At 43.8% G+C, this 13395-nt stretch overlaps 1 protein-coding gene across 2 annotated transcripts in view; it reads right to left on the bottom strand.

The window, feature by feature from the left end:
- The window catches only part of LOC142055195 (calpain-8-like), a 30655-nt gene extending 17508 nt beyond the window's left edge, over window positions 1-13147 (bottom strand). The window contains exons 1-5 of one of the 2 annotated variants that reach the window (XM_075088787.1): window positions 12807-13147; window positions 9974-10043; window positions 2293-2411; window positions 967-1100; window positions 492-660 (exon numbers count right to left, since the gene is read on the bottom strand). In XM_075088787.1, the coding sequence (XP_074944888.1) occupies window positions 492-660; window positions 967-1100; window positions 2293-2411; window positions 9974-10043; window positions 12807-13043 (729 nt within the window). In that variant the 5' untranslated portion in view covers window positions 13044-13147. The remainder of the gene's footprint in view (window positions 1-491; window positions 661-966; window positions 1101-2292; window positions 2412-9973; window positions 10044-12806) is intronic. The other variant, XM_075088786.1, reaches the window with a different exon arrangement.
- Window positions 13148-13395: the final 248 nt, after the last annotated feature.

Genomic DNA, 13395 nt, shown 5'->3' with positions numbered 1-13395 from the left:
GGGATGTGAAAGGAGTGGAATTTCCAAAACATGTACAAATATCATCTGTAACTTGAGAGAATTTATATTACAGGTGTCAGTAATCTTTAGGATTGAAAACTAAAGCCAGAATCAGACTACAGGCCACAACAAAGTATCTCAAAGAGTTTATCTCTGGCAGTTGTTTGTCTGGAGCTGGAATTACACTGAATTTGAATGAGAAAAGATACTCAGAATGAAGACAGAGTTCAGGAAGACCAGTCCCCAGTTCATGGCTCAAAGTGTTATCACAAACTGTCTTGTAAAAAGGGAGGCATGACAAGAGTTGGTTATTTAGAACCTCATCCAAAGTTTTTTATAACTGAAATTAATAAAAGCCTCCCATTAATTGTAGTATGCCTTTAATTCAGACCTTCCTACCTACGTCTAACATTGGTCCAAGCTTTTGTTCCAATATGGACCAGAGGCCTGAGAAGAAGAGTGAAGAGAGTAAAGCGGCAGCAGTCTCTTACATCGATGGAACAGCCAAGTAATGACCCAGCTCTCAGAGCCTTCTGGATGATCTGGTACAGGTTTGAAGGAGCCCGCCGCAGCTCATAGGACTCAGAGATGCCTCCAGTAAAATCCTCAAAGCCCTCCATAGTGGACCCTCCTATGAGAGCTTCATAAGAGCCATTCAATCTGTGGGGGAGATTATAAAAGGTATATAAGGTGCCATTTCCACTTGGAAGCATTGGCACTGCAGAAAGAATGGCTCATAATTTAGTATCCCTCAGTCTGTGTGATCATCAGTGTGACCTGGGGACCAGAAGTAAAGCCCCTTGAAATAGACAGTTGGCAAAACCCTTTATGGACCTAGAGGAAACTGTAAATAATGGTGGAATGGTGGCTGCATTTGAGTGAAGTGCAGTGTATCTAAAACCACTACCACCTAGGCAGTCAACTTCTGCAAACCCAGGAGTGTTGCCTCCCGCTTAGTGACCATACTTGGCATAGGCCTTCTCCAGCAGTGCGCTCCAGAACTCGTTGCCTTCCTCTGAATGAACGAAGAGCAGCTTCCCGTTCTTGGTGGGCAGCCTGTCATCCACCACAACATCCACCCACTCCCCGTACTGCCAGAACTGGTGAAAAGAAGAAAGGAAAAGATGATGAGGGCTGGTGTGCACATAACAGCTCCACTCTACTATCTTCCTACCCCTTCACCTGTCATCAGTTCCCCTTGGATAAGACACTTTAAGGTTTCATTCCCATTTTGGACTCCTCTCCCTTGTAATAGAGGTAAACTCTTCCCAGCCCTGTGAAGTGCTGAGCAGGCTTCTTAATGCTGTACTAAATTTTGCTGATAGGTAATACCAACAGCAACTAGTTGCGCACACCATCTGGAACACTGTCTGTGCTCCATGCAGAGCTTACATGGTGGAGAGTCCAGAAATCTAACATGTAAACAGGATACTCTAAAGTCTCTTTTCTTGTCTACTCTTTTAAGTCCAAAACCCCGGGGGGGGAAATAAATAAATAAATAAATAAATAAATAAATAAATAAATAAAAAAAAAAAAACCCTAAACCAAGAAACCAACAGTGCCCCTGTAAAAATGCTGCAAGGAGACGTCACCCAAAGGGGAAGCACTCAATAGTGCTAATCCTTTCTGAAAATACTGGGAAATGTGTGAAACATTGCTAATGCTGATTTTTTTCCTGAACACTAGAAACATTTACTCCAGAATTTGATGCAGTCCTCAAAGGAAAGAACATAATTCACACAATAACCCCTCAGCTGAAATGAGCTGGTGGAAGAGATAGGTATGTATGTGCTCTACAACATCTGTCCTCACCAAAACACCTTCTTGAGGTTTGCAGAATGAATCCATACTGCTCACACCTGAGCCTAACCTCTAGTTAAAGCAGGCTGGCTCAGTTCCAACACACTGGGTCTGCAGGCAAGGAAATTCAGACAAAGGCACAGGAAGGGAAAGGAAGAAGGAGAAACTGCACTAGCCTGAATTCACTCTCCACAGTCAGCAGGAGCAGAGCTTGCCTTGACTCACATGGCCTGATGGTTTGGCTCAGTTTACAAAACCTGTGTAACTCACCAGAGCCCTACCAGCTGTAGGACAGCAGAACCTAGGCAGTGAGCAGGTGTCACTTCATATTTTTTAACTCTGTTCTTCTTTTCTTCCCTCCTTGCCCCACACAAATTTCACTTACACACTGTAATTCTTGAATATTTAGCCTGTGCCAAACACAATAAAGCTGCTTTTAGCAAATACTAGCACTTTCCTCTTTTATTCTCAATACTCTGGTCATATAGGTACCTGGAAATGAAAGATCCCAGCATAGTCCTCCTGGAAGCTCTGAGCCTTGGGAACAACACGGTACAGGATATCTGGATTCAAAGTGAGAGATGCAATGGCAGCTAGGAGCCAGCAATCACCTAAAAGCACATATGTTACAAGGCAGAGAAGTTAATTAATAAATAGGGGTTTGCTGAGCTGATCCTTACACCATTATGGCATGCTCCCATCTAGACTAAAATGCCAGCATTAAGCGTATTGCAAGGTCCTGTCAGACTCAGTAATGGTTCAGCAATCCGTTCTTGTTTTGTTGTGTTATTTATCTCTGTTATTTATCTCTTTTGCTCATTTTCCACTCACCCATACCACACAGGTATTGTGGGGCCTCTGATGATGATCATGGTAGTAATTTCAATGGTATGGTTTGGAACTTTGTTATTTTGATTTTTTCATGAAGTTGTGAAAGCAGCTGCTTTATCTAAGCTTCTAATACCCTCAGGAGGTCAAGAACATAGCCAGAGAGAGAAGGCTTTTGAGATATGTGGGTTGCAACACCTGGCTGGGCAGTGCAGAGCTAATGATCTGTGGTACTTTAACTAGACCCAAGCCACCGCACCTAGGTGAGACAAGGGCTTAGAAGGTATCCAGAAGAGGGCAAAGCTTCTGAGTTGATAGAAGGGTGGTGGGACCTCCAATCCTACCTTTTGGAGAAGATTCAATGCATAGCAGGAACATTGGGGTGGCTATTCCTTCTTAGCCCCTTTTTTTGAAGGTCTGAATTTGAACCAGTACTTAGGGTTATTGCTACAGAACTGCCCATGGTTCTAATAGAAACTGAAGTCCTCTGGGAACTCGGCAAGGAGGTGAGTCCTTTCTCTGTCCCACACCTTATCCTGGAAAGGTTGGGCACACCTAGCCCTCGCTGGAGGCTGGGTGTCTCACAGCTCAAGCAATTTGCTGGGTTACCTGCTTGTTATGGATTGGAGGTTGGGTAAATGGAAGCCTGTATCACACCAAAAGTGGTGTGCCTAGGAAACTCAGTGACTCATGGGTTGCTTACAGTGTTTGCATACTGCAAACAGTAGAAAGAACTTTCGTGGTTGTGTGTTCTCATGTGTGCAGAAAGTCTAGGAAAACAAAACTGCTCTGAAGGTACTAATGTTTTCCTGGTTCCCTGTGGGTTATCTGTGCCAAGACATAGTTTCTTTGTGCAGGTGCATATTCTGCAAAATGAATTGGCATAACTGCTCTTGCTTCAGTGGAAATAAACTAACAAAGAAACCAAGGAAAGGGTTTTATCTGCAGCATGATTAAGATTAGAGTAGCAGTTAAGTCTTTATATTGATTTGGGCTTTATGATTTAGTACCACAATGACTACAATTGTAAAGGTACGATACAGGGACTTGCCTGGTGCTGTGTGTTGCCTGTACCCCACTGGGAGTTACACTGATGCCTCATATGAGCTAAGCAAAAAACAGCTGTTTCCAGTTAGGCAAGCAGTGACTTGAGAAACACCTGTAAAGTGCTCCTGGTGGGATGATCTGTAGCCACCTGAGCTGGCTGATCTGATATGGATGCAAAACCATGATCTACCCAGTGTGCTAGCCCAGGCATTTCCAGCGAGGAAGGAAAACCCAATATTAGTATGTAAGGTGCCAGTTGAACCTTGCTTGAGGATTGCTCCTGGTCATCCTGGCTGTCACATTCAGAAAAAAGCATTCAAGCTGGAAAGGGGTAGAAAATGGCTGGACTACCTGCTTCTCCCCATCCACCCACTTTTCTTATAAGAGGAGGATAAAAATCTCTGTCCTGCTCTTCCTTGCAAGTGAAGTTTGAAGACCGTGTGTGAGGCAGGTTAAGTGTTACTTTGCAGAAAAGTTGTTTGAGCCAAGAGTTCTCACTTGAAAGGTAAGATTTCCTTTGTAGAAGAGAAGATAAAATTAAAGGGTTGTGAGGTGTTTAAACTGGAAATAGGAAAAAGTTGCTGCTGTGCATATAATGATGCCAAAAGCCTCACCCTCTAGAATGACTGGAGGGGGAAGGGGAAAAGCCTTCTAAAGTTAGAACTGAAGCCTTATATTTTTCAACTACCCCAGATTTTCTTGCTCCCCTGGCTGTTCCAGGCATGCTGTGAAGCACAGAAGACTATTTCTGTAAAGGTGGTAGGATGGGGGGTCCTGGTGTCCCTGTTGTGCCCCACCACCCCCAGTGAGAGCAGAGGAAGTCTGTAGCAGTGGCAAATCGGTGCTCTCCCAATGTGCAACATCTGGAAGGGTTTCCCCTTTCCAGTCCAGGCCAGGTTTTTATAGCCAGTGAAGGGGAAAGTACTCTGGGCTTTGCTGAGGATGGTGTATGTCTGATGCACAGTTAGGCAGAAGAATCAGCAAAAGGAGAGGGGTTTCCTTAAATACATTATTTACTTCCCTGACTCAAAACTAAACAATTTCAGAATTTCATCCCCATAAGATGCCAAATGCAGCGTGAAATCCTTTACAGCTATCTTATGATATGAATTAACATCTTAGCATCTGGGAGAGCGAGCGGCATTGGCGCTTCTGCCTCCTGCAAACGCACTGTGCAGTCTAACCTCCCTGGAAAGTATTAGGGGCAAGTCTGCTCAAAGCATCTGTGGAAAGAATTGTGTTGGAAGAATTGCAGTGGTGAACTTGGCCTTAAAAATAGTTATGTCTGCCTTAAGCAATGCAGAGTACTATTTCTTAACCTTACTTGGGGGACTAATATCTTTGGCTAAGCTTGTGCCTGCACAAATATTAAGCGATCCCTCCAAAAGGAATCAGCTGGGAATTGGCCACCGTGCAGTAACTTGATAAAAAGGAAGGTTTGCATGAGGTGCCTATATGCAGATGGTTTGGAGCCATCTTTTATACACAAGCAACACGTTACATTCAGGTTCTTGTGATTTTGGCTTTAAGACAAATTAAAGAGGATGGAGGTATCTGTCCATACAAAGGAGCTTCCAGGATGGAGCCAAAACTACCCAGGTTGCTTCTTATCTTCTTGCAACCACAATAGGATCCTGGCCCATTAATAAGGTTTCTTAGCCCTACTGGGTAAATATATTGCTAGATGTAAAGAAGTACAAGTTGCAGTTCCTTTTTTCAAAGTTCAACATCATTTTGCCAGCAGCAAATCTCAGAGGGTTTTTTTGTGGTTATGCCTACCGTATAGTGTGGCAGCACAAGCTCCCTAGAAAGGCAGCTTATGCAGAAACACTCATGCTTGTCCTGATTCAGCTGCAGGTTATAAGCATCTTTCAAACTGTGACGAAGCTATTTGATACCATTCCTAAAAGGTGAATTTTTGGAGGGAGAAGAAATGAGACCAATTGGCCAATTAATTAAATATTTAATTAGAATTTATTTCCAATACAGTTATAGTCAGAAAAACTACAATATCAAAAAGCATTTCTGCTTGCTGTATGCATTGGAAGTTATAGCCTTTTAGATTATGAAGATAAATTTTAAAAAAAGAAGTCTTTTCAGCATTATCCCTGCAAGGCTAAATCACCTATGGGCACATACACTGCTTTCTGCTCAGTAACATATTTTATGAACAAAAGTTTCAGACAAGTGCCAATTACAGTGTTTACTGCTGCTGCTGAATGTGCTAAAAAGAAGCCAGCTTGATTCCTGGATCTGAAGTCATTTGCAATGTTGGTAAAGTTCAATTCTGTTCTTTTCTTTTCCTTTTTTTTTTTTTAAATTTGAAATAAGCAATCCTGTCCTTGAGTTTGTGGTGGAAAAGGTAAACATGAAGCCTAGTTGTGCCTAGCTCTCTGTGTGTACATATATATACATCTGTATATATTCACACACTGGATCTTGGAGAATTACTTTGCCTATTAGTGTACTTGAAATAAAATCACTCATGGTTCACAGATGTACTGAGATGGCTTGTGTTCTTAGTGCTACACAGGTGCCTCCTGGTTTTTAGCAATAATCAAATTGCTGCAGAGAATACTGAACCCTTGGTGACCTGGGAGCTCAGCGAGTCCCCTATATTGATGATGTTTACCCAAGTGCGTTGCACTCACAGAGGCCATAAAATAAATGAGAAATTTGATTAGTTTCAGTTGCCACAGAGCAGTCCTCAGTTTCTGTTTAGCTATGATCAAATTGTCCAGATGCAGAGCATCTAAACTCTTCATTGACCTAGTGATGGTGAGTTTAAGCCAAAAGGTTCCAAGATCTAACTGGACAGTACAGAAGCATTTCTGTCCTGACTGTACTCTGGCTTGTTGCTATTTTAGCAATGCCTGGTGTTCAGAAGGGATCCAAATACAATGTTGTGGCTCTTGCTTCCCTGTTTGTCAAGCAGATTTGACTCTCGGCTTTAGTCTCTGCTGGAAGCCCTTCATCAGAACTCATAGTACCTGGGGCATCCTACCAGACATCAAAAAAACACTAACCCACTAGCTTTAAAATTTCTAGCAGTGCAGGCTGTTCCTGCTTTGACATTCCTAAAGGAGGCTTCCTAAATTTCTTTTATGGAAATGAATTAAGCTCTGCACCTGGTACAGAAAGGCAAAGGAACAGCCAGCAAAGGAACAGGATTTCTTCTCTTTGGGGTCTCAGAGTTATCAGTGAATGTATTTTTTGAGATCTAGGGGATCTGTTTCCTAGGACAAGGTTCTTCTATACCCCTGGGCCCACAGGACCGACCATCAGAAAGCAGAAGGGCCATATATTAATGTCTATAGCAAAACTGGTGAACAAACCCAGTGCTATTAAGCACTCTCCTGCCTACAGGAGCTCCAAAGGATCCCTCAGCAGGCATCTGATCCATGTCAGAGCTGTCAGGCTTTGGTTTGCTCTCCAACCTACCTGTAACCTTCTCAAACCTGCCCATAAGAAAAAATGTGCACAAAGCCTGCGTAGGGTGGGCTCCTCAGCTGGTGTGAACTGGTGCATCTGCGTTGGCTTCAGTGGACTTCTCCAGCTGACAGCCCAGGCTGAGGGACCTGCAATGCCTGGAGTACCCTCTAAGCCTTCACAGAAAAAGTTACCCCATGAATATAAATGGTGCAGATCTGGAAAGCTAATATTAAACTGAGAGGATTTGAGTATGTTTTATATTCTTCAAATTAAATTTATGCCACTTTCTTAAAACATTCTGCAAATAATTCTGGGGTTAACTTATTCAGATAGCTGCAAGAAAACTTTATAAGTCACCTTTAATAACTAAGACTATATGATTGCATTTCAAGTTGTTACGAGGCTATCAAAAAGATATGGTTCAAAGAACGTTTAAAATATTTCAAGTCTTTCAAGTTCCCATCAAACTTCCCAAGCTGATATTCATCTAGCTTACACTGTTGACAAAGAAATAAGTTTAATGGAGTGAGACTAACTCTGGGTTTTCTTGTTCCTTTTGTTCATATAAACGTAGACCTGCGGTGTTTTTTTAAAAGAAAAGAAACATGCCAGAGAAGATTATTAAAAATAGGTTCTATTTCCCTAAAGGACTTCTTAACAGGTCACATACGTGGCTTATGTGAATATGTAAACAGGATCTGTTTCAATAAAAGCGTTTTACATGAGGGCTTTAGCAAACAAGGGCTTTGATATTCAAGGTATTGAATCAAATACCAAAAAAGCATAGTATGCCTCAGAGATGTAAAGCAAATACCTGAACACTAAAAGGGAAGTCCCATGCCTATATTCTGAAGTTTGTTTTTGTGAAGGGTCAGTTTGTGTTAGAAGCGATTGTAAGCAGCCTTGCAGAAACAAATTGGATTATTTTGATTATTTTCCCTTTGAGAGAGAGAGAAAAGGAAGCTCCTAACAAAAACAGAGTCAGATATTGGGCCTTTTCTTCTAGGTTTAGGGGCCTCTTTCAGGACCATAACGAGGGGTACTGCCCACCGAAGGCTGGCTTGGAAAGCTCAGTGGCAGGCACTGTCCCCAGATTCACAGGAGGCTTCTGGGCCCAGTTCTGCTGTTTGATGGATTTTGGGACTGCACTCCAATGAAAACCCATTTAGCACAAAGGACTGGGACTCCACAGAGGCATTCAGGAGATGGCAGAAATAAAAAGGGGCTCAGAGTATTTGCATTCAATTTGTAGGCTTAACACAAATAGTGCCTTGACCTCTTCTAGTTTAAGAGCAGGTAATATTCGTCAGTCCTTTAGCTTGTAAACTGTCAAGGAAAATGAGGTTTTACGTCAGGCATATGGTCTGTATTTTTTTATGTTATTATAGAAACTTCCCAAATTGGAGGTGACAAGATATGTCGCTTTTATTACTTATCTGAACCATTTTCCTAAAATACAGTAAGTGATTTCCCCATACTCTGTTCCAGCATCCGCTGAATAAATACCCTGGAGCAAGTATATGATTGGGCATCTTATTTTTAGCATTTGGAGCACAGGCCCAGTCACCAGGGAATTTTTTAGCAATTGCTTTAATAGTGCTGTGTTTACAGAACCAGCATTGGTATTATTTATTGCAAATGACTTGCAGAAATTCTTTGAATCTCATTTGCACAATGGATAGGCTAGAAGGCCAGTAAGGTCAGGAGTACTGTGGTAAGCAGTGCAGGAGGGAGAAAGGCTGGTTTCTCTGTGTTTAATCTATCAAATTCTCATTACAAGAGTTTCAGCCTTCTCGCCTCTATATGTAGTCAGAACAGGTTGCTGCTGCTGTCTTCTGGAGCTGGATATTATCAGCGAGGCAGGCAGGGAAGAAGGCTGCTGCTGCAGCTATTTGAAGGGGGAATAAAGCCCCCTTACAGCTCCCTTCTGGCCACTTGCATAGGAGCTCTGTTTAGGCAACAACAAGCATTGGAGAAAAACAGGTAAGAAAGTTTTGCTATGATGGATGTCCAAGAGAGGACAAGTGCTGTCTGAGAGACATCTCATCAGTGTCAGCCCCTAATTCAGGCAGCTGAAACAACACTGTTTTTTTGGCTGTGGTTGCACAGCATGCCCTGTGCCTGGCCACTCCTGCCTCTGCTCGCAGCTCTACACCAAACGCCATACAAGCAGAAGGAGCATTCAGCGTGAAGGGCTTGGAACAATTTGCTTGTTGTGGATGGTATTGCAAAGTTTATGTGCTCTGTTAATGTTTTGGTCCTTATTTCTAACTCATGCCTGCAAGCAGATGGGCCATCCTGCTTGTCGTGAAATGGCATGTCATAGCCCCAGCCCCTCTACTAAACCAATTCCTGCTCTGCTCCTTGGTTATTGTGTACTTGTTTTCTGTGAAACTGTGGGTAGAACTTGCTCTGCCTCCCAGATAAAAATCCCTAATGACTAGGCTACTGGGTGAAACTTCCCTTGTGTCCCTCGTCCCCTGCGTCTTTGGAGCTACTCTTGCTGGGACGGGCATGAAGCCCGCTCTCTTACTTCAAGGCAGGTGCTCTCATGATTAGGTCAGTGTCCAGCTCTGTCTCAAGGGGTGAAAAGCAAGCCAGTTTTCTGCTTCACAAAGGGATAATTAGCTTCCTACCTCCAAAGGACAGTCTGGTGTCTCCTAGGTTTGATAATGCTCCTACAAGCCTATATACACCCTGTCCCAGGCAGCAATGCTGGTGCATGAGTGCCCTTTTTGGGTATCTGCCTCTCTCCATGCTGTGCCTGGGAGATAGCCAATAAAACGGTCTCTGTATGAGGAATTTTTAAATTAAGCTTAATTTTTTTTTCTTCTTCCAAAATAAAATTCAGAAGCACTGTACGCACCCAGCTCTCCTTGGCAGACATCTGTTCGAGTAGCTCCTCCAATTATAAACTGAGGGTTGGCGCATAACTCCTGAAAAGACACATTTTCAAAGTATTCATCACCCTTCCTGGTCTGAAAAGCTCCTGTTTCTTGCTCATTGTTTCACTGTGAAAGCTCAAAAAATATTAAAGATTTTCAACATTTATTAAAAAATATATCCATTGTCCTTTTTCTGATTAACATGGTGTCAGAACAATGTTTCCTTATTAAATTAAAAACTGCATGTGTTTTTTTGGAGGCAAATCTTGAAGCCTTTTGCTACTTGAGACTGTCGGTGATATTGGTGAGAATTTTTGGTACTGTGGGACCAGAGGTGAAAATTCAACCTTGGCATTTACATCTTATTTTATCTTGCTGTGGTTTTGGCTCAAGAGTGCAAATGAGTTTGTGACCGTTGCTGCTGGATCTGACACTGGAGCTGTGTTGAGCTTCCACTGCCGCCGACATGGAGGATGTTCCCCCACTTCCTGGGAAGCCAACCACACAAATGTTTTTATTAGTAAACCCCCCCCTGCTTTCCTCCTGGCCCTTTGGGGCCCGCTGACTAAGTAATGGCAACGACCATCCCTCCTACCCCAACTCTGAGCCCTCCAACAATTCATGCCAGATATATATATATATATATATATATGTATAAGGACGTTAATATTGTCTCTCTAGAGACAAAAGCCTTCCCCTTCTGCCGAGCATTTTCTAAGAGCTTCTGGATGACAGCAAGGGCAGTCTATAGGAAGCCTAACTTGGTGACCAGTGTTGGGGAAGGCTTAGGCAGTTGCCTGCTCTCCCAGAGGGTGGTCGTTTTCAGCTCTGAGTATCCCTGTGTCACTGAGCTGTGGAGACAGGGCCAGCCCAGGACTTTGAGTGTGTGTGTGTGATGAAGAGCCAGTTTATGAATTTCCTCTTGCAATAGGTGTGATCGCAGCAACATCCTTTTCGCTTCTGTGGTTATCCAGCTGGTTAATCTCAGTGGACAGGAGTAGGTTACTTACCACACAGAAAAGGTTTTGTGTTGGTTTTTCTCTTCTCCCTCTGAATCAGTGCACCTGGTGGCAGTCAGCTGCGCATGATGTATTACTCACCTAGACACCTGTCTTTTCAGGCACATACACATTTCTCTCAAATGCATTTCCACCTCCTCTCTTTCTATAAACCACTGTTTAAATCAGAAGATCAGGTACTGATGGCAGAGTGTCTAACACACACTGTCTGCAAACCAGCAGTCACAAACTTGGAGGGGGTGACCTTAGCAGTGAATATTTATTTTGCAGGGCACATTTCTCCAGCAGGTCTCTTTCAGATCACCCACTGGGTCCTGCTGCCTGTTTCAGATGCAGGCAGGTAAGTGAGCAGTGATCCCACCGCCTGCAACTGTGGGCAGTTTGCAGATGGAAACTTGTTGGCTGTTCGAAAAAGTCCAAGCAACGAGCAGGGCTGCGATCTCCAACAGGAGTCATCCGCAACCCACAGAAGCAGGTCAGATCTGGGTTCCTCCACAGGAGAGCAAAGCAGAGGGTTTGCCCCAAGCACATGTGCTTGTGCCACCTTGCAGCAGGGTTGGACTCTGCCCCATGCATTACAATAAGCCAGTGGGTCCAGGTACTTGTGGGTTGAGTGTCCATAAACTGCTTGTGACTCTGCTGAGTGCTGGGAGGGCAGAGGGGTCCTATGTGGGCAGGTCTCTGGCAAGCAGGGCTGGGACATTTAACTCCGCTGGATTTCAGCCCTTGGTCATTCCTGACCGCACTACGCTTGTGGCTGTGCCTCTGCCTGCACCTGGCACAATGTTGCTCTTGCATGAGGAACCACAGTGTAATTTAGAGTTTTCTAAGGCTGCAGGTCTCCCAGAATAAGCAAAGCTAAGAGATACATCCACAGTATTTGCTGCTGAAAGATTCAGGTGCTAGAGTGAAGTGCCAATGGTCAAATGGGGTTGCCAGGGTAAAAACTTCGATTTATTAAACCTGCAAGTTTTAGTTTCTCACTTTTCAGGTGAGAGGGAAAAAAAAATCTAAACCTTGAAATTTTCCCTTCTCTCATTCTCCTTTCCCCCACCTGAGGAAGGTAAGCTGTTTGGGGTTTTTTACTTACTTCACCTTTTTTCAATTGTTTTTGGTGTTGCAAGGTGGGGCAAAATGACACAGTAGGGACAGGAAAAAAATGACTGAAAAATGAAAGTGTAGAAAAATCTGTGAAGCCCTGATTTTGTGGTTTTAAAGAAGTTCAGTATCTAATCTTTCCTAATTAAATGGCCATTTTTAAATGAAAGGCCGTTTATAGGATATATGTATTTCAGTAATAACAGTTCCAGTCAGTTGCTCTTTAACTGTTATAGGTGGCTTGTAGCAAGGCAGAGACTTTATTGAAGTATTAGGCTGATTTCCTGAGGTGTACAGTGGCAGGACCGTGGTGTGGTACTGCTACAATTGATGGTTGATATCTCCTGGGGTGCCCTGCGCTCCGCCTGGATGCACGTGGGGCATTTGCATCTGTCTCTGGATTGTACCCTGGCCTTGTAGCTCCATGGAGCTGGGATGGACAGAGAGGAAGCAGGTTCCCCTGAAGCAATTGTAGGATTCCTTGCTTTATAAAGGGCTTAGAAGATGTTGATTTGTTTTTTCCACCCCCTTTTCAGCCTTGCTTCTGCTAACCATTGAGGTAAAACAAGGCAGAAATAAAAGACAAAACATACAGGAATAGTGGGTATTCAGGTCTACCACTGATTTACATGGATGTTCAAATGGGCTTTGATTAGATCTGAACCCAGTAAAACAGGCAGTTATAAAGCACTCTTACCGTGGGCCGCTTCCAGATTATCCCCTGCGTTTTGAAGGAGTACGGTCCCAGGTCCCGGTAGCCCAGTGCAGAAGGACAGGCTGGGAATTCCTCATCCTTGAACAGGGTGCCAGCCTGCAGGCACTGCTGCTTCAGGGCTTTGTAGTCCTGCTTCAAATACTTGATGGCATTCCTGTTGGATCCGAGCCCATCTGCAGCTGCTCTGTCTTGGCACAGCCTCGCCACAACCCTGGACATGCCTGCCCACCCTCCCGGTGTGCGGCACAGCCCTGTCGTTGCCTTCTGGACAAGAGGAGCTGAAATATAGGCAGGTAGCAGGATCAGGTGGAGCCAGGGGCTGCCTTACCTGCTCCAACAGCCCAGGAGGTAGGAGGTACTAGAATTGCAAATATGTACCCAAGATGTACCTGAGACACATGGGCAGGGAGCTGGCAGGGGCCACAGCCAGCGCCTCTGGGACTGTGGGCACTGCCTTGTACTACTCACCCGTTATTTGCTTAAAAGCTTGTGAATTCCCTGCCCCTTTTTAAAATATACTTTTAACAAGGAGCAAGGGAAACTGGTGTTTTTGCAGACACGCCTATTTACA

The sequence above is a fragment of the Phalacrocorax aristotelis genome, chromosome 3 (assembly GCF_949628215.1).
Source record: "Phalacrocorax aristotelis chromosome 3, bGulAri2.1, whole genome shotgun sequence".
Lineage (NCBI taxonomy): Eukaryota > Metazoa > Chordata > Aves > Suliformes > Phalacrocoracidae > Phalacrocorax > Phalacrocorax aristotelis.
This window is presented reverse-complemented; position numbering and strand designations above follow the sequence as displayed.